This window comes from Pseudophryne corroboree, chromosome 4 (genome assembly GCF_028390025.1).
Source record: "Pseudophryne corroboree isolate aPseCor3 chromosome 4, aPseCor3.hap2, whole genome shotgun sequence".
NCBI lineage: Eukaryota > Metazoa > Chordata > Amphibia > Anura > Myobatrachidae > Pseudophryne > Pseudophryne corroboree.
Window position 1 is genome coordinate 325,013,598 of NC_086447.1, and position 21,509 is coordinate 325,035,106.

Genomic DNA, 21,509 nt, shown 5'->3' on the forward strand with positions numbered 1-21,509 from the left:
CTTTAACCAGGCCTGGGCGAACTGCAGAAGTCGACCTCCCACCCTGGGGTCCCCAGAGGGAGGCCCGCCCCGTCATGAAGCAGGCTTGTTTTGTTTGGAAGCAGGCTGACAGGCAGCCCAGGATTGTTTAGATTTAGGCTTAGTGGTTTTGGAAGTACACGCCTGCCGCTGATACACTTTACCCTTTGCCTTCCATGGAGGTCGAAAGGAACGAAAGGTGGCACTCTTAGCCTTCGGAGCAGAGGGATTAGTACTTGGGAGACACGCAGTCTTGGCAGTAGCCAAGTCAGTTACAATCTTGTTCAGATCCTCCCCAAATAGGATGTCTCCTTTAAAAGGGAGCAAGTCCAAGTTGTTTTTGGAGTCCAGGTCCACCTTCCAGGACCTCAACCACATAATTCGACGAGCCAGGATAGACATAGTAGACGCCTTGGTTGCCATTACACCTGCATCAGAGGCCGCCTCCTGAATATAGTGGGAGGCTGTGGTAATATAAGACAGATATTGTCTGTCAGTGTCAGAAAATTCCTGAGGCAACTCATCCTCAATTGCCTGAACCCATGCTTCAATTCCTTTTGCAGCCCAGGAGGCTGCCATAGTGGGTTTATGTACAGCACCTGTAAGGGAGTAAATAGACTTCAGGCATGTCTGTCGGTTCCTTCAGTGAAGTGACAGGCAGAGTAGATGACACCACCAGACAGGCGACATGAGAGTCCACCGGTGGTGGAATTTCGCACTTGTTTCTCAACTCCGCAGGGATAGGATAAGCTAGCATCTTTTTAGACTGGGAATTTTTTTTCCTGAAAACGACTAGGATTTTTGACTTATGTCAATTAAATGGTCCGAATGTGGCAAGACTACTTTAGCAATCTTCTGACATTTGAACTTATCAGGTTTCTTAGATGCAGTAGTATGCTCAATGTCATCATCTATTTGAAGAATTAGCTTAATTGCCTCCACTAGGTCAGGAACATCAACCTGGGTTGTAGATTCTTCATCAGAAGCAACTGTATCAGTGTCTGACGGATCAGTATATTCTCCATCCTCATCGGAAGAATTATCCAAAATATCAATGGAAGAAATGACCTGTTTAGATGACCCCTTGGCCCTAGAGGGGCGTGGACTATAGAATTTTGTCTAACCAAAGATTGATTTAATTGTTGTAACTGGGTAGACAGAGTATCTGCCCATGGCGGATTAACTATAGGGACAATATGTGGCTGCAATGGCACAGGAGGTCTCACAGGGGGTGTAAGATGTGTCACAAGTGTACTCAGCATACTTGAGAACGCTGCCCAAGGTGGGTCCTGATTGGCCACAGGTTGACTGGGTGTATGGCACTCAGCGTCTAAACCAGCAGCTAAAACTTCTCCCTCAGGTAATTTTGTGGAGTCAGAACTGCATAATGCAGATGTGTCCGTGGAATTCCCGCCCTATGTGGCAGACATTATAAGGAATGTAGCCCTAGGGCGTAACAGTATAATATAGCCAGACACATAAAATACCTGAAAATAACCCTCTGTGTTATGTGACAGTAAATACAGGACACAGAATAGAGGATTTAGGCGGTATGAGGTGACTGAAAAACCCCTGAAAAATACCAAACTGTATATTCTGTGTGGGACCCTGATGCCCCTCAGGGTACAGAATATAGTGATAGCAATATGTGATACAGAAGAATGGAATCCCACACAACAGCTACAGGCATACTCGGTCACATGTACAATGCAGGAGTTATTACATATAAACAATAAAACTGCACTGGACTAGTAATACTACATATAAATATTTATAGGTATAGATATAACAATGCACAGTAGATAGTGGATGTATATCACAGAATACTTATACTAAATATTCAGATAAGAGTACACTTGTACACCGTCTAAAAATAGGATTTTAATACCTACCGGTAAATCCTTTTCTCTTAGTCCGTAGAGGATGCTGGGGTCACATCAAGAACCATGGGGTATATACGGGATCCGCAGGAGACATGGGCACTTTAATACTTTCAAAAAGTGTGACCTGGCTCCTCCCTCTATGCCCCTCCTCCAGACTCCAGTTTAAGGAACTGTGCCCAGGGAGACGGACATTTCGAGGAAAGGATTTATTGTTAAACCATGATGAGCATCTTACCAGCTCACACAGCAAGCATGCTGCAGAACGTGGCATTTAATAGAACACCAGCCAACGGCATGAAGAATATGCAGCAATATGCTGACAAAAAACGTAACACAACCTGTGTGTAACCACAACCAATAACTGCAGATACAGTACGCACTGGGACAGGCGCCCAGCATCCTCTACGGCCTAAGAGAAAGGATTTACCGGTAGGTATTAAAATCCTATTTTCTCATACGTCCTAGAGGATGCTGGGGTCACATCAAGAACCATGGGGTTTATATCAAAGCTCTAGAACGGGCGGGAGAGTGCGGATGACTCTGCAGCACCGATTGACCAAACATGAGGTCCTCATCAGCCAGGGTATCAATCTTGCAGAACTTCGCAAAGGTGTTTGAACCCAAGTAGCCGCTCGGCAAAGTTGTAATGCCGACACCCTCCCGGGCAGCCGCCCAGGACGAGCCCACCTTTCTGGTAGAATGGCCCTTTACTGATTTTGGTAACGGAAATCCAGCCGTAGAATGAGCCTGCTGAATCGTATGACAGATCCAGCACGCAATAGTGTGCTTGGAAGCAGGAGCCCCAATTTTGTTGTGAGTATACGGGACAAAGAGAGCCTCCGTTTTCCTAAACTGAGCCGTTCTGGCCACATAAATTTTCAAAGCTCTGACTACGTAGAGAAACTTCGATTCCAGCAAGGTGTCAGTAGCCACTGGCACCACAATAGGTTGGTTCAAGTGGAACGACGAAACGACTTTTGGCAGAAACTGCTGACGAGTCCTCAACTCTGCCCTATCTTCATGGAAGATCAAATAAGGGCTCTTGTGAAATAAGGCCCCTAACTCAGACACCCACCTTGCAGACGCCAAGGCCAATAGGATGAGCAATTTTCAAGTGAGAAAAACCGCAACTCCACCTTCTGTAAAATAAAACAGAGAGATAGGAAAGTGCCTCAAGTGGCGCAATGCAGCTATAGTACCTGATGGTTTAAAATAAATGTCACCACATTTAAAGACAAGAATAAATACAACAAAAGTAAACCTTCCTAGTACACACAGCGCAAGCAACAAGAAAAGGAAAAATTACGTTCCTGATTGAATGTGCGGACTCAGATGTCTCTGTCCAGCTTTCCGAGTGTGTGGAATCCAACTCGTAAATATGAAACAGAGAAAATAAAAGGACAACCAATGTGTAGTATTTCACAACAATAAATGGATAAAAAATGTCTTTGGATGAGTAGACTTAGATATCCAGATCCAGCGTACCCCACTCACTCAGTGATAGGTGGATATATGCATATAAAGGTATCTTTATGCCATCATGACATTGTGACACATTGGTTGTCCTTTTAATTTCTCTGTTTCATATTTACGAGTTGGATTCCACACACTCGGAAAGCTGGACAGAGACATCTGAGTCCGCACATTCAATCAGGAACGTAATTCCACCTTCTGTAAAAGTTCAAACCCACGTGATTCAAGGCACAGCAACACCACATTAAGATCCCAAGGTGCCACTGGAGGCACAAATGGAAGTTGGATGCGCAACACGCCCTTTAAGAAAGAATGAACTTCCGGAAGGGAAGCCAAGTGTTTCTGAAAGAAAATTGGCAATGCTGAAAACTGGACCTTAATGGAGTCCAATTTCAGGCTGCATTCTCTCCAGCCCATAGGAAATGGAGAAAACGTCCTAACTGAAACTCTTCCATTGAAGCTTTCTTGGATTTACACCAAGACCCATATTTTCTCCAAAGACATTGGTAACGTCTAAACGTTACTCCTTTCCTGGCCTAAATAAGAGTGGGGATAACTTCCATGAGAATACCCTTTCGGCTAGAATCTGGCGCTCAACAGTTATGTCGTCAAACTTAGCCGCGGTAAGTCTAGGTACACACAGGGCACCTACTGTAGTAAGGTCTTTTCTAAGAGGAAGAGGCCAAGGATCTTTTTTTTTATTTTTTTAAAGTAACTCTGAAAGATCTGGGCACCAAGCCCTCCTTGGCCAGTCTGGGACAATTAAAATTTTCCCGAAACCACGATCTTCTCATGATCCTGAGAACTTTTGGGAACAGTGGAAGTGGAGGGTGCATCTATCGCTATTGCCTGAGGGTCTCTTGACCAGGAACAATACATCTGAAGCTCCCCGTTGAGACGTGATGTCCTCATGTCTACCTAAGACTTCTTGGTGGAGGTTCCACTCTCCCAGATGGAGATCGTGTCTGTTGAGGAAGTCTGCTTCCCAGTTGTCCACTCCTGGAATGAAAATTTGCCGACAGAGGCCTTGTTTTTCTGTCCAGAGGAGGACCTTTGTCACCTCTGCCATTTCCGCTCTGCTTTTCGTTCCGTCTTGCTGTTACATTATCGAACTGGACCTGCTCGGGATGATCTTGAAGAAGATGTACCGCTTATCGAAGACCGTTGTAAATGGCTCTCAATACCAGCCTGTTCATGTGAAGGCAGGTTTCCTGACTTTAGCATTCTCCTTGGAAGCTTTTCCTTGAGTGACAGCCCCTCAGCCTCGGAGACTTGCATCCGTGGTTACCAGGACCCAGTCCTGAATCCTGAACCTGTGTCCCTCTAATAGGTACGAGCTGTGTAATCACCACAGGAGTGAAAACCTGGCTTTCGACAACAGGACTATCTTCCGGTGCATGTGCAGGTGGGATCTACTTTACCAACAGGTCCCACTGGAATACCCTGGCATGGAACCTGCCAACCTGTATGGCCTCTTAAGCCGTCACCATATTTGCACGGAAGGATCGACCCTCTTGATGGTTTCAAAACTAGTATTACCATTTTCTAGATTTCCAGAGCCTTTTCCACCGGAAGGAAAAAAAAAATCTCTGAACTATCCTGCCCCGAAAAACAAATCTTTTGAAAAATGTATGATCCAACCGTGTTGTTGGAGTATGGACAGGGAGAGCGCAATGTTTTGTACCAACCGCTCACTGGATCTCGCCTTTATCAGGATATCTTTTAGATAAGGAATAATATTGACTCCTTCTTGATGCAGAAGGACCATCATCTCCACCATCCCCTTGGTGAAAAGCCCTCTGCGCCATGGAGATACCGAAAGGTAACATCTGGAATTGGTAATGGCAATTCTGAACCGCGAATCACAGATAAGCCTGGTGAGGAGGATATGTGACCCAGAGAGGGTCGCCTGCAGATGGAAGAAACAGAATGCTGACAAACATCTTCTACATATCCAGCATGCAGCCTTAGATACAGCCTTATCCAAGGCTGTGGAGGCATGTGTATCTGCACTGGGGGCATATCTGGCACTGTGGGGAAATGTGTATCTGCACTGAGGGCAGATTGACTTCAATTCTGACTGAGCAGTTTTAGACGTGGTCCGTCTCCTGGGACCGCAAGCGGATTGCGATTACCGGAGGGTCCCACCTGGGGGACCCTCTTACCTCCTCCCTGATGTGCAGCCACACGATCCTGGAGAGCTTCAGCGGTGGTGTGTCTGATGACCGGTGCGCCACTGCTCCAAGTACCCGGCTGTAGGAGTATGCAGCGCTGCTGAGGAAGGTGATGGAGCCACAGCACAGAATGTCAGAATGACATAAACAGTGCTGCGGCCCTTGAAGTCTTCTTAAAAAGCTCTTTTCAGGGCTGCCTAGCGCAGCCCCACCTGTTAGCTGCCTGGAGGCAGGCACCAACTTACAAACTGAGCTCCAGTGCCTGGAGGCGGGGTTTCAAAGGAGGCGGTGCAATGCATCCTGGGAAAAGTCAAAGCTTTAGCCTGTTGGTGCCTCAGATCAAGATCCAACTCTACACCCCCTGATGCTATTCCCTGTGGAATACCAGTGTATCCTGCTGCAGAAAACAAATTTTCCAATTTTTTTCCCCCACCAAATTACCTATTCCCACTTCTGCCTCCAAAATTTTGCCAGTGCTGCACCCCACCACTGGAACTCTTTCTCTCCGAGACTCTCCGCCTCTCCCCAAAGCTTCAAACAGGCTCCCTGCCTCTCAACTGTGTAACCCCTCTCTGCCACTCCCCTTTAGATTGTAAACTCCTGCAAGCTGACTCATCTCCCCTCATGTGCTTTTTCTTCCCTTACACCTCCCGGGATGTAATTAATTATGTGACCAGCGGTCAGGAGACAACTGGTCACAATACCTCCCCCTACATCTCGCCAACTCACAATCCCGATGGTCGGCATGCCGACCAACAGGGACTATTCCCATAGAGTGGGAATAGAACCCACCACCGAGCCCACAGCGCGGCGAACGCAGCGATGATGAAGGATGTACGAGCGCAGCAACATCTGCACTTCTAAAAACCTGCACCATAGTAAATCTACGCATTAGTATTGCAGATGTATCAAACTTCTAAATTAAATTCCTGGGAATTTCCTTACAACACCACCCATCAATTTTTTAAAGTCTGTAAAAGTGTAGCTGTTCTCAGAGTGCTCAGCTGATACATCTCAACGTCAAATAAGTCTTTTTCCAGACGTCAACTTATTTGAAGATAACACGTCAGCTATATTAGATGCCACCAATATATCAGTCTGAATACATGCAACTCTTTGATGTAACATATTGGCCCTCCTTCAGAGGTGGTTGGAGTCGCATTTGCAGCTGCTATGGTAATGCAGCAGGAGGTGTGCTTGCATTACAGGTGCAAACTGCGTCTAAGATGTAATATCGGATCATCTCCAACACCATCAGCTGGCTGCGTGATCCATGGGGTCGCACAAGCTGCCCGCCGTATTTGCTACACAGAGGCCAGGAAATCTGTGTTGTCTGATGGAGATCCTGGCCTCAACGGCTTCAGATTGTCAATCACTGATGCCATCCTGCATCTGCCGTCACAGACCCATACTGCACATGCGCAGTACGGGTCCAGTGCAAGCGCAAAGTACCAAACATGTGCCACCGCTCCTTTGGGATCTGGATGAGCCATTTATTTTTATGTAGTGCAATAGTATCTTAAATAAAATGTATATATTGAGGGTAATAAGTCAGATTAGCTATACATTATCTAGTTTATCTAGATTTAGGATGACTGCACTATAATTCTGGAGGAATTTGTAAAGACTTTGGAAACAGGCCAGGGGTCTGCGTTACAACTTCAGGGTAATTATGAGGGGTGTGCAATAAGTTTCTGGATGGGCAAAAAGTAGTATACTGTATTTATAAAGTGAGCGTTACATTTAAAAAATAAATAAATAGGATTTTAGTACCTACCGGTAAATCCTTTTCTCCTAGTCCGTGAAGGATGCTGGGGACTCCAAAAGGACCATGGGGTATAGACGGGATCCGCAGGAGCTTGGGCACACTGAAAAGACTTTAACTGGGTGTGAACTGGCTCCTCCCTCTATGCCCCTCCCCCAGACCTCAGTTATAGGAACTGTGCCCAGGAGAGACGGACATTTCGAGGAAAGGATTTTTGTTTAAATTAAGGGCTACAAATATTCCAGCCCACCGGAGTAAAAGTAAACCAGATAACAGCATGAAATAACCACATCAACAGGCTGATAACAAAAAATACAATACCCGTGTATAAACTAATTTAACCAGTAAGAACACACTGCAAGTAACAGTCCGCACTGGGATGGGCACTCAGCATCCTCTACGGACTAGGAGAAAAGGATTTACCGGTAGGTACTAAAATCCTATTTTCTCTTACGTCCTAGAGGATGCTGGGGACTCCAAAAGGACCATGGGGTCTATACCAAAGCTCCAACACGGGCGGGAGAGTGCGGACAACTCTGCAGCACCGATTGAGCAAATATGAGGTCCTCCTCAGCTAGGGTATCAAACTTGTAAAACTTAGCAAAGGTGTTTGAACCCGACCACGTAGCTGCTCGGCAAAGCTGAACTGCCGAGACCCCTCGGGCAGCCGCCCAAGATGAGCCCACTTTCCTGGTAGAATGGGCCTTTACTGATTTCGGCACCGGTAACCCAGCCGAAGAATGAGCTTGCTGAATCGTACTACAAATCCAGCGTGCAATAGTCTGCTTCGAAGCAGGATGACCAAGATTGTTGGAAGCATACAGAACAAACAGCGCCTCTGTCTTTCTGGCCACCGCCGTTCTGGCGACGTAGATCTTCAAAGCTCTCACAACATCAAGAGACTTTGGAACTGCCACAGCATCTGTAGCCACAGGCACCACAATAGGCTGGTTAATGTGAAATGAAGGAACCACCTTCGGCAGAAATTGTTGACGAGTCCTCAATTCCGCCCTATCCGAATGAAAGATCAAGTACGGACTCTTGTGTGACAAGGCCGCTAACTCCGACACCCGCCTGGCAGACGCTAGAGCTAACAGCATGACCACCTTCCACTCAACCTTATGCAAAGGTTCAAACCAGGAAGACATAAGAAACTGTAAGACCACGTCAAGGTCCCATGGTGCCACCGGGGGCACAAACGGAGGATTGATATGCATCACTCCCTTCACAAAAGTTTGAACCTCAGGGTGAACCGCCAATTCCTTCTGAAAGAAGATAAAGCCGAAATCTGCACCTTGATGGAATCCAATTTCAGGCTGGCATCGACGCCTGCATGCAAAAAATGGAGAAACCGACCCAAGTGAAATTTTTCCGCAGGAGCAGCTTTAGTCTCACACCACGAAACATACTTTCTCCAAATACGGTGATAATGTTTCGCCATAACTTCCTTCCTCGCCTTAAGGAGAGTGGGAATGACCTCCACGGGAATACCTTTCCGAGCTAAGATTTGGCGCTCAACTTCCATGCCGTCAAACGCAGCCGCGGTAAGTCTGGAAACACGCATGGACCCTGCAATAACAGGTCCTCCCTTAGAGGAAGTGGCCAAGGATCTTCCACAAGTAATTCCTGAAGATCTGGATACCAGGCCCTTCTTGGCCAATCTGGAATCACAAGAAGTGCTCGCACTCTTGCCCGACTAATGATTCCCAGCACCTTTGGAATGAGAGGAAGCGGAGGGTACACATACACCGACTGAAAAACCCACGGAGTCACCAGGGCATCCACTGCACTGGCCTGGGGGTCCCTTGACCTGGAACAATACCTCGGAAGCTTCTTGCTGAGGCGAGACGCCATCATGTCGATCATCGGAGTTCCCCAACGCTTCGTCAGTTCTGTAAACACCTCTTGATGAAGAGCCCACTCTCCTGGATGGAGATCGTGTCTGCTGAGGAAGTCTGCTTCCCAGTTGTCCACTCCCGGAAGGAAGACTGCTGACAGGGCGCTCACGTGCTGTTCCGCCCAGCAAGGGATTTTTGTGGCCTCCGCCATAGCCGCCCTGCTCCTTGTTCCGCCTTGACGGTTTATATGCGCCACCGCAGTTATGTTGTCTGATTGTATCAGGACAGGCCGACCCTGAAGAAGGTTTCTTGCTTGAAGCAGGCCGTTGTAAATGGCTCTTAACTCGAGAACATGTATGTGGAGACAGGATTCTTGGAGCGACCATTTCCCCTGGAAATTTCTTCCCTGGGTGACTGCGCCCCAGCCTCGGAGACTTGCATCTGTTGTCAACAGGACCCAATCCAGGATACCGAATCGGCGGCCTCCTAGGAGGTGAGAACTTTGTAGCCACCACAGAAGAGAAATCCTGGCCCTGGGAGATAGACATATCTGCCGGTGCATGTGCAGGTGAGACCCGGACCACTTGCTCAGCAGATCCCACTGAAAAGTCAGAGCATGAAACCTGCCAAACGGAATGGCTTTGTACGCCGCAACCATCTTCCCCAGAACCCGAGTACATTGCTGAACCGACACACTCTTTGGCCTCAGAAGTTCCCTGACCATCGACTGAAGTTCCAGAGCTTTTTCTTCCGGAAGAATCACATTCCCTAAGCCCGTGTCCAGAATCATGCCCAGAAAGGGCAACCGAGTGGTCGGAATTAACTGCGACTTTGGCAAATTTAGCAGCCAACCGTGATGTCGCAGAATGGACAGAGACAAATCCACATTTCTTAGTAACCGTTCCCTGGACCTCGCCTTTATCAGGAGATCGTCCAAGTACGGGATAATGGTAACCCCTTGCTTGCGAAGGAGACCCATCATTTCTGCCATGACTTTGGTGGTAATCCTCGGGGCCGTGGAAAGCCCAAACGGCAACGTCTGAAATTGGTAATGAGAATCCTGTACCGCAAACCTTAGGAAGGATTGGTGCGGAGGATATATCGGAACGTGTAAGTAGGCATCCTTTATGTCGACTGACGCCATAAAGTCCCCCCCTTCTAGGCTGGCAATCACAGCTCGAAGAGATTCCATCTTGAACTTGAAAACCTTCAAGTATGGATTGAGGGACTTTAGGTTCAGAATCGGTCTGACCGAACCGTCCGGTTTCGGTACCACAAAAAGGCTCGAATAGAACCCTTCCCCCTGTTGGGACGGGGGAACGGGAACAATGACCCTCTGTTGACACAACTTTTGTATTGCTGCCAGCACCACCTCCCTGTCCGGAAGAGACACTGGCAAGGCCGACATGAAAAACCGGTGAGGGGGCGTCTCCTGAAACTCCAGCTTGTATCCCTGAGACACAATCTCTAGGACCCAAGGATCCAGGCCTGATTGAATCCAGACCTGACTGAAGATCTGCAGCCGGCCCCCCACCGGTCCGGACTCCCCCAGGGAAGCCCCAGCGTCATGCGGTGGACTTGGTAGAGGCAGGGGAGGACTTCTGGTCCTGGGCGCCTGACACTGCAGGCGACTTCCTTCCCCTTCCTCTACCCTTTGAAGCGAGAAAGGACGAACCTTTTCCCCGCCTGTTTTTATTCGGACGAAAGGACTGCATCTGCTGATGTGGTGCCTTTTTCTGTTGTGTGGGAACATAGGGAAGAAAAGACGACTTACCTGCAGTCGCGGTAGAAACCAGGTCAGCCAAGCCGTCCCCAAACAAGACATTACCTTTGAAGGGTAAAGCTTCCATAGCTCTCTTGGAATCGGCATCAGCATTCCATTGATGGATCCACAGCGCCCTCCAGGCCGAAATCGACAAGGCATTGGCTCTTGATCCCAAGAGACCAACATTCCTCGCCGCATCCTTCAGGTAATCTGCAGCGTCCTTGATATAACCAAGAGTCAAAAGAACAGTATCTTTATAAAGGGTATCCATATCAGCAGCTAAATTCTCAGCCCATTTAGCAATAGCACTACTCACCCATACCGATGCCACAGCAGGTCTGAGCAATGCACCCGTATTAGCGAAAATGGACTTCAGAGACGTCTCCAGCTTGCGATCCGCCGGATCCTTGAGAGCCGCCGTGACAGGAGACGGAAGCGCCACCTTCTTAGACAAATGAGATAGAGCTTTGTCAACATTCGGAGACGCCTCCCATTTTTCCCTGTCAATAGTGGGGAATGGATACGCCATGTAAATCCTCTTGGGAATCTGCCACCTCTTGTCCGGCGACTCCCAAGCCTTTTCACAAAGAGTATTCATTTCATGAGAAGGGGGAAACTGCACCTCAGGTTTTTTCTCTTTGAACAAGCAAATCCTTGTTTCCTGCACCGCAGGTTCATCAGAAATACGTAAAACATCCTTTATAGCCACAATCATGTACTGAATACTCTTAACTAATCGTGGATGTAAAGCCGCCTCAGTGAAATCGACCTCGGAATCAGAATCCGTGTCGGTATCAGTATCTACCACTTGAGTAAACGACCGCTTTTTTGACCCCGATGGGGTCTGCACCTGAGTCAAAGCATCCTCCATGGATTTTTTCCACACCTGTGTCTGTGACTCAGACTTATCTAACTTCTTTGGCAAAGAAGCCACATTTGTATTAATTGTATTTAACAATGTGAGTAAATCAGGTGTCGGCTGCGCCGACAGAGCCAATTCCAGACCTGCATCTGGCCCCCCAATAACCTCCTCCGGTGAATAACATTCAGCCTCGGACATGTCGACACGGAGCATCGACCCACCGACACACACACAATATGTCTCAGCTAGGGGACAGGCCCACAATGAAGCCCGGAAGGAGAAACACAGAGGGAGTATGCCAGCTCACACCCCAGCGCCCATATATCCCCCAAAAGCATATATGTGAAAGCGCTGCTGAAGGACAATAATATGCACCACCAAACTGTGCCCCCCCACCCCCCCCGCCCAGCTCCCTGTTACTGTTAGAGGAGCTCTGGAGGTCCCGGGCCAGCGTCTCCTGCAGCCGCGTGTGGAGGAGAAATGGCGCCTGTGAGCCGCGAGGCTAAGCTCCGCCCCTTCCAGGCGCGCTTCAGCACGCCAAATTTGAAAATGAAAAATGCCGGCGGGGGTCTCGAAAAACGGTGCAGAGGCACCGAAAAAAGGCTTCTGCCGGCTCCCAGACCTCAGTAACTGCTGCCCGGGGCGTCCCCCCACCCCCCCCCCTGCACCCTGCGAGTGCCGATGGTGTAGTGTGTGGGAGCATGGAGCGCAGCGCTACCGCTGTACCTAGTTACTGAAGTCTTCTGCCGTCCTGAAGTCTTCTGCATACTCACGCGGCTTCTGTCTTCTGTGAGGGGGCTGACGGCGCGGCTCCGGGAACAAGCAGCAAGGCGCACCAAGCGATCGAACCCTCTGGAGCTAATGGTGTCTAGTAGCCTAAGAAGCAGAGCCCTTAACTCAAAAGAAGTAGGTCTGACTTCTCTCCCCTTAGTCCCACGAAGCAGGGAGCCTGAAGCCAGCAGGTCTCCCTGAAAATAAAAAAGCCTAACATAAAGTCTTTCCAGAGAAACTCAGTAGAGCTCCCCTAGTGTGTGTCCAGTCACTCCTGGGCACAGAATCTAACTGAGGTCTGGAGGAGGGACATAGAGGGAGGAGCCAGTTCACACCCAGTTAAAGTCTTTTAGTGTGCCCATGTCTCCTGCGGATCCCATCTATACCCCATGGTCCTTTTGGAGTCCCCAGCATCCTCTAGGACGTAAGAGAGAGAAAAAAATTAAGTATTCACCAGAGGAGTCTATGCAAATTTGCATGCACTCAAACCACTTGATGAAGTAGCTAAACCAGTCCGAAGCAGGTATGTCTTCTACAAGCTCAATAAAGATCTCCACTGCAGCTTCCGGTGACTTAAAATGAATCCCACGCATCTTGCACTTGACTGGCGCGAAAACGAAGTCGCAGGAGGCCAGGTCTGGACTGTATGGGGGATGACCAAGCTCCTAGATGCGTTCATGAGCCAGAAAATCCACCACTTTCCTCGACTTGTGCATTGTTATGATGAAGGGGTACGAGGGCAAGATCTTGGACAGCACCTGGAAATGGTTTCCAGCACTTGCAGCAGGCATTGGTTGGCGTAACAGTCCCCAGTGACGATGCACTGCTGCACAAGTGGTATGGTAGCTTCATGGCCAGTCGTGGCAAAAATAAGATTTTACTCACCGGTAAATCTATTTCTCGTAGTCCGTAGTGGATGATGGGTACTCCGTAAGGACCATGGGGAATAAACGGGCTCCGCAGGAGACTGGGCACTCTAAAGAAAAGATTAGGTACTACATCTGGTGTGCACTGGCTCCTCCCTCTATGCCCCTCCTCCAGACCTCAGTTAGGGAAACTGTGCCCGGAAGAGCTGACATTACTAGGAAAGGATTTGGAATCCAGGGTAAGACTCATACCAGCCACACCAATCACATCGTACAACTTGTGATAATTATACCCAGTTAACAGTATGAACAACAACTGAGCCTCATTAAACTGATGGCTCAGAACAAAAAACCCTATAGTTAAGCAATAACTATATACAAGTATTGCAGAATTCCGCACTTGGGACGGGCTCCCAGCATCCACTACGGACTACGAGAAATAGATTTACCGGTGAGTAAAATCTTATTTTCTCTGACGTCCTAGTTGATGCTGGGTACTCCGTAAGGACCATGGGGATTATACCAAAGCTCCCAAACGGGCGGGAGAGTACGGATGACTCTGCAGCATCGAATGAGCAAACTCAAGGTCCTCCTCAGCCAGGGTATCAAACTTGTAGAATTTTGCAAACGTGTTTGATCCCGACCAGGTAGCAGCTCGGCAAAGTTGTAAAGCCGAGACCCCTCGGGCAGCCGCCCAATAGGAGCCCACCTTCCTCGTGGAATGGGCTTTGACTGATTTAGGATGCGGGAGTCCAGCCGCAGAATGTGCAAGTTGAATCGTGCAACAGATCCAGCGAGCAATAGTCTGCTTAGAAGCAGGAGCACCCAGCTTGTTGGGTGCATGCAGGATAAACAGCGAGTCAGTTTTTCTGACTCTAGCCGTCCAGGAAACATAGATTTTCAGGGCCCGGACTACGTCCAGCAACTTGGAAGCCTCCAAGTCCCGAGTAGCCGCAGGCACCACAATAGGTTGGTTCAAATGAAACGCTGATACCACCTTAGGGAGAAATTGGGGACGAGTCCTCATTTCTGCCCTGTCCATATGGAAGATCAGATAGGGGCTTTTGCATGACAAAGCCGCCAATTCTGACACACGCCTAGCCGAAGCCAAGGCCAAAAGCATGACCACTTTCCACGTGAGATATTTCAACTCCACGGTCTGAAGTGGCTCAAACCAATATGATTTTAGGAAATCCAACACAACGTTGAGATCCCAAGGTGCCACTGGGGGCACAAAAGGGGGCTGAATATGCAGCACTCCCTTAACAAACGTCTGAACTTCAGGCAGTGAAGCCAGTTCTTTTTGAAAGAAAATAGACAGGGCCGAAATCTGGACTTTAATGGATCCCAATTTTAGGCCCATAGTCACTCCTGACTGTAGGAAGTGCAGAAATCGACCCAACTGAAATTCTTCTGTTGGGGCCTTCATAGCCTCACACCAAGCAACATATTTTCGCCATATGCGGTGATAATGTTTTGCTGTCACATCCTTCCTAGCTTTATCAGCGTAGGAATGACTTCAACCGGAATGCCCTTTTCCATCAGGATCCGGCGTTCAAACGCCATGCCGTCAAACGCAGCCGCGGTAAGTCTTGGAACAGACAGGGCCCCTGCTGTAGCAGGTCCTGTCTGAGAGGCAGAGGCCAAGGGTCCTCTGAGATCATTTCTTGTAGTTCCGGGTACCAAGTCCTTCTTGGCCAATCCGGAACGATGAGTATAGTTCTTACTCCTCTCTTTCTTATTATCCTCTACCTTTGGTATGAGAGGAAGAGGAGGGAACACATAAACCGACTGGTACACCCACGGTGTCACTAGAGCGTCCACAGCTATCGTCTGAGTGTCCCTTGACCTGGCGCAATATCTTTTTAGCTTTTTGTTGAGGTGGGATGCCATCATGTCCACCTGTGGCCTTTCCCAACGATTTACAATCAGCTGGAAGACTTCTGGATGAAGTCCCCACTCTCCCGGGTGGAGGTCGTGCCTGCTGAGGAAGTCTGCTTCCCAGTTGTCCACTCCCGGAATGAACACTGCTGACAGTGCTATCACGTGATTTTCCGCCCATCGGAGAATCCTTGTGGCTTCTGCCATCGCCATCCTGCTTCTTGTGCCACCCCGTCGGTTTACATGGGCGACCGCCGTGATGTTGTCTGACTGAATCAGCACCGGCTGGTTTTGAAGCAGGGGTTTTGCCTGACTTAGGGCATTGTAAATGGCCCTTAGTTCCAGAATGTTTATGTGTAGGGAAGCTTCATGACTCGACCATTGTCCTTGGAAGTTTCTTCCCTGACTGACTGCCCCCCAACCTCGGAGGCTTGCATCCGTGGTCACCAGGACCCAGTCCTGTATGCCGAATCTGCGGCCCTCGAGTAGATGAGCACTCTGCAGGCACCACAGCAGAGACACCCTGGCCCTCGGGGACAGGGTGATCAGCCGATGCATCTGAAGATGCGATCCGGACCACTTGTCTAACAGATCCCACTGAAAGATCCGTGCATGGAACCTGCCGAATGGAATTGCCTCATAAGAAGCTACCATCTTTCCCAGGACTCGCGTGCAGTGTTGCACCGACACCTGTTTTGGTTTTAGGAGGTCTCTGACCAGAGATGACAACTCCTTGGCCTTCTCCTCCGGGAGAAACACCTTCTTCTGTTCTGTGTCCAGAATCATACCCAGGAACAGCAGACGCGTCGTAGGAACCAGCTGCGACTTCGGGATATTCAGAATCCAGCCGTGCTGTTGTAGTACTTCCTGATATAGTGCTACTCCGACCAACAACTGCTCCCTGGACCTCGCCTTTATAAGGAGATCGTCCAAGTACGGGATAATTATAACTCCCTTCTTTCGAAGGAGTATCATCATTTCGGCCATTACTTTGGTAAATACACTCGGTGCCGTGGACAGACCAAACGGCAACGTCTGGAATTGGTAATGGCAGTCCTGTACCACAAAACGGAGGTACATCTGGTGAGGTGGGTAAATGGGGACATGTAGGTAAGCATCCTTGATGTCCAGTGATACCATGTAATCCCCCTCTTCCAGGCTTGCAATAACCGCCCTGAGCGATTCCATTTTGAACTTGAACTTCCTTTTATAAGTGTTCAAGGATTTCAAATTTAGAATGGGTCTCACCGAACCGTCTGGTTTCGGTACCACAAACATTGTGGAATAGTAACCTCGTCCCTGTTGAAGGAGGGGAACTTTTATTATCACCTGCTGGAGGTACAGCTTGTGAATTGCCGCCAGTACTACCTCCCTGTCCTGGGGAGTAGCTGGCAAGGCTGATTTGAGGTAACGGCGAGGGGGAGACGTCTCGAACTCCAGCTTGTATCCCTGAGATACCACTTGTAGAACCCAGAGATCCACCTGTGAGCGAACCCACTGGTCGCTGAAGTTCCGGAGACGGGCCCCCACCGCACCTGGCTCCACATGTGGAGCCCCAGCGTCATGCGGTGGACTTAGTGGAAGCAGGGGAGGATTTTTGTTCTTGGGAACTGGCTGTATGGTGCAGCTTTTTCCCTCTACCCCTGCCTCTGGGCAGAAAGGACGCGCCTCTAACCCGCTTGCCTTTCTGAGGCCGAAAGACTGTACTTGATAATACGGTGCTTTCTTAGGCTGTGAGGGAACCTGAGGTAAAAAAAGTCGACTTCCCAGCTGTTGCTGTGGATACGAGGTCCGAAAGACCGTCCCCAAACAATTCCTCACCCTTATAAGGCAAAATTTCCATGTGCCTTTTAGAATCAGCATTTATCAGACAGGGAATTAGACCACGCTGCTGCAGCACTGCACATCCATGCTGAAGCAATAGCAGGTCTCAGTATAGTACCTGAGTGTGTATACACAGACTTCAGGATAGCCTCCTGCTTTCTATCTGCAGGCTCCTTTAAGGCGGCCGTATCCTGAGACGGCAGTGCCACCTTTTTTGATAAGCGTGTGAGCGCCTTGTCCACCTTAGGGGATGTCTCCCAGCGTAACCTATCCATTGGCGGGAAAGGGTACGCCATTAGTAACCGCTTAGAAATTACTAGTTTCTTATCTGGTGAACCCCACGCTTCTTCACACAATTCGTTTAACTCATCAGATGGGGGAAAAGTCACTGGCTGCTTTTTCTCCCCAAACATAATACCCTTTTTTGTGGTAACCGGGTTAATGTCAGAAACGTGCAACACATTTTTCATTGCCGTAATCATGCATCGGATGGCCCTAGTGGATTGTATATTTGTCTCATCCTCGTCGACACTGGAGTCAGACTCCGTGTCGACATCTGTGTCTGCCATCTGAGGTAGCGGGCGTTTTTGAGCCCGACGGCCTCTGAGATGCCTGGGCAGGCGCGGGCTGAGATGCCGGCTGTCCCAAAGCTGCGTCATCGAACCTTTTATGTAAGGAGTTGACACTGTCGGTTAATACCTTCCACATATCCATCCACTCAGGTGTCGGCCCCGCAGGGGGCGACATCACACTTATCGGCACCTGCTCCGCCTCCACGTAAGCGTCTTCATCAAACATGTCGACACAGCCGTACCGACACACCACACACACACACAGGGAATGCTCTGACTGAGGACAGGGCCCCACAAAGTCCTTTGGGGAGACAGAGAGAGAGTATGCCAGCACACACCACAGCGCTATATAAACAGGGATTTACACTAACAAAAGTGAATTTTCCCTATAGCTGCTTAATATACTCAGTCTGCGCCTAAATTTAGTGCCCCCCCCCCTCTCTTTTTTACCCTTTGAGCCTGGAAACTGCAGGGGAGAGCCTGGGGAGCTGTCTTCCAGCGGAGCTGTGAAGAGAAAATGGCGCCGGTGTGCTAAGGGAGATAGCCCCGCCCCCTTCTCGGCGGACTTCTCCCGCTTTTTTATATACTTTTATGGCGGGGGATTATGCACATATACAGTTTATTAGACTGTATTATGTGCTTTTTGCCATGTAAGGTACTCTAATTGCTGCCCAGGGCGCCCCCCCCAGCGCCCTGCACCCATCAGTGACCGGAGTGTGTGGTGTGCAAAGGGAGCAATGGCGCACAGCTGCAGTGCTGTGCGCTACCTTAATGAAGACCGAAGTCTTCAGCCGCCGATTTCCTCCGGTTTCTTCCGTCTTCTGGCTCTGCAAGGGGGACGGCGGCGCGGCTCCGGGAACGGACGATCGAGGTCGGGCCCTGTGTTCGATCCCTCTGGAGCTAATGGTGTCCAGTAGCCTAGAAGCACAAGCTAGCTGCAAGCAGGTAGGTTTGCTTCTCTCCCCTAAGTCCCACGTAGCAGTGAGTCTGTTGCCAGCAGATCTCACTGAAAATAAAAAACCTAACAAATACTTTTCTTTCTAGGAAGCTCAGGAGAGCCCCTAGTGTGCAACCAGCTCTGGCCGGGCACAGATTCTAACTGAGGTCTGGAGGAGGGGCATAGAGGGAGGAGCCAGTGCACACCAGATGTAGTACCTAATCTTTTATTTAGAGTGCCCAGTCTCCTGCGGAGCCCGTCTATTCCCCATGGTCCTTACGGAGTACCCAGCATCCACTAGGATGTCAGAGAAATAAACAGTAACCATCTACTTAGCCACACTGCGCTCACATCTGAACTACTGTGGCGGTTCACCTTCAGTTGGGGTCCACTGGGCCGACTGCTGTTTGGTCTCAGAGTTGAAACTGTAGAACCAGGATTCACTGCCACTGATGATCTCCCAGAGTTTGAGTGACCAACATCAAACCTGGCCAGCATGTTATGGCACCAAGTTACCCGAGCCTCCTTCTGTAACTGGGCCACAGTCACCCTGGCGTCTAACTCAACTATGGCCCACACGGCAGCAAAATTGTCCTCAGTAATGGCAGACATAGGTCGGCCGTAGTGTTCCTCGTCTTCCAGGGATCTCCTGCGCCGAAATTCTGCAAACCACTCACAGTGGTTCGGGAAGGTGATTCCTCCCCAAAAGCAGCTTGCGGTCGATCAAAACTTTCCTGCTGTTGCACAGACCACTCTAGTAGTCGTAGAAGATCATGGCTCTCTAGTGGCCTCTGTTGAGCTCCATAGCGAGCTTGTTAAGGAAGTGAACATGTTAACTTCTTCGGTGTGCTTATACACGGTTCTGTGCCTTGACATTTCTCAAGAACTTTAGTCAGAGATTAGTTCTCAACCAGACAGACTGTAGGGGTAATTCAGAGTTGATTGCAGCACAAAATCTGTTTGCAGTTGGGCAAAACCATGTGCACTGCCAGGGGGGGGGGGGGAGAGCATGATATAACATGTGCAGAGAGTTAGATTTGGGTGGGTTATTTTGTTTCTGTGCAGGGTAAATACAGGCTGCTTTATTTTTACACTGCAATTTAGATTTCAGTTTGAACACACCCCACCCAAATCGAACTCTCTCTGCACGTTATATCTGCTCCCCCTGCAGTGCACATGGTTTTGCCCAACTGCTAACAAATTTGCTGTTGCGATCAACTCTGAATTAGGCCCTATGGGGGTCATTCCGAGTTGATCGTAGCTGTGCTAAATTTAGCGCAGCTACGATCCGGCACCCAGACATGCGGGGGTATGCCCAGCACAGGGCTAGTCCGCCACACGTCAGCCCCCCCCCCCCCCCCCCCCCAAGAAATGCAAAAGCATCATGCAGCGGCAATGCTTTTAGATTTGAGGAGTAACTCCCGGCCAGCGCAGCTCCTGCGGCTGCCCGGGAGAACGTCTTCGCTGCCGAAGTCGCAGCAGCTGCGTGTGACGTTACAAAGCCGCCGCGGCCTGCCCCCCCGAACGGTCCGGCCATGCCTGCGTTGGCTGGACCGCGGCCCTTAAATAGCGGCTTAACGCCACCGACCAGCCCCCTCCCGCCCAGCGACCACCTCTGCCTGTCAATCAGGCAGAGGCAATCGCTAGGCAGCGACGGCCTTCGGCCGTCTGGCATGGGCCGGCACACTGCGGCACCGGCGCATGTGCAGTTCCGACCCGATCGCTGTAAACTGCAGCGAGCGATCGGGTCGGAATGACCCCCTATGTGTCTACCGATGCACTGCACATCCAGAAACTTATCGCACACCACTCGTGTGCAGTACATACATTGTTCCTATAAGCTTAAGCATAAGAGGGATATGGTGAAAGCACACATGGCGTATACTGTATTTACAAAGTGAGCGAGTGCCTTATATTAATCCTCTATGAACTATCATATAATTGCTTTTGAAATACTGTTATTGCATGTAATTAGTCTTTTACATCTATTTTATACAACATTTGTTATCCTATAATAATTAAAATGTCTTTCTTTTCTACCTTAAGAGTAAAGGAAACATTACGGATTTCTATCAAAGCTGCTGAAAAATAAGCAGTTACATTAATAAATTGCTTAGAAAATGAATTTTAGAAGATCTTCACGTCCTTCTGCCAAGAAAGAAAAATAATTCAAAGATCCTGCCATCTTGGAATTTAATAATAAGATTGAAGGACAGATGTACTAAGCCTTAGTGAGTGATAAAGTGAAGAGAGATAAACTACCAATCAATCAGCTCCTATAATTTTAAACACAGACTGTAACATGGCATTTAGGAACTGAATGGTTGGTACTTTTATCTCGCTCCAAGGTTTAGTATCTGCCCCTGAGTCTTAAAGGAGTGCCACACTAAAGGAACCACTCACTTGTTGCCCTATTTTGACCAGTCTCTATGTATTCACTAAACCATTCCATCTCACATGTGCCACATAATTTGTGAATTGGAACAGATTTCAGTTAGTCAGAAAGAACATCCTCAGTTTCCCTAATAGTTCAGTTACAGTAGTTAGTAGTAATTATTGTAATTTCACATTTCTTAAGAAAGCACTCTGTCAACTTACTGAATTTAAGAATCTACTATTGTTAGTGTTATTTTAATGTTATTTCCATTTCACACAAGGCAAATAATTTCACAATTATGATGTATGTAATACTTTTCTATACTAATTATATATTTTATTTGTACAGTGCATTTTTAAGTTATCATTGAATAATGATTTTGTATATACTTCCGTTTCTACTTGTTTGTATTTTTATTTAGTGTATTTTCATAAAAATGCATATTTATAGGAAATACAGTAATGCTGACAAGTATGGTGGCCAATCCCAGGATCGGCGGGATC

General features: G+C 48.7%; 1 protein-coding gene across 1 annotated transcript in view; it reads left to right on the forward strand.

Moving 5' to 3' along the window:
- The window catches only part of LOC134909470 (anosmin-1-like), a 91,789-nt gene extending 70,497 nt beyond the window's left edge, over positions 1–21,292 (forward strand). The window contains exon 7 of the mRNA XM_063916360.1: positions 20,676–21,292. Coding sequence (XP_063772430.1) covers positions 20,676–20,721 — 46 coding nt within the window. The 3' untranslated portion in view covers positions 20,722–21,292. The remainder of the gene's footprint in view (positions 1–20,675) is intronic.
- The last annotated feature ends 217 nt before the right edge of the window (positions 21,293–21,509 follow it).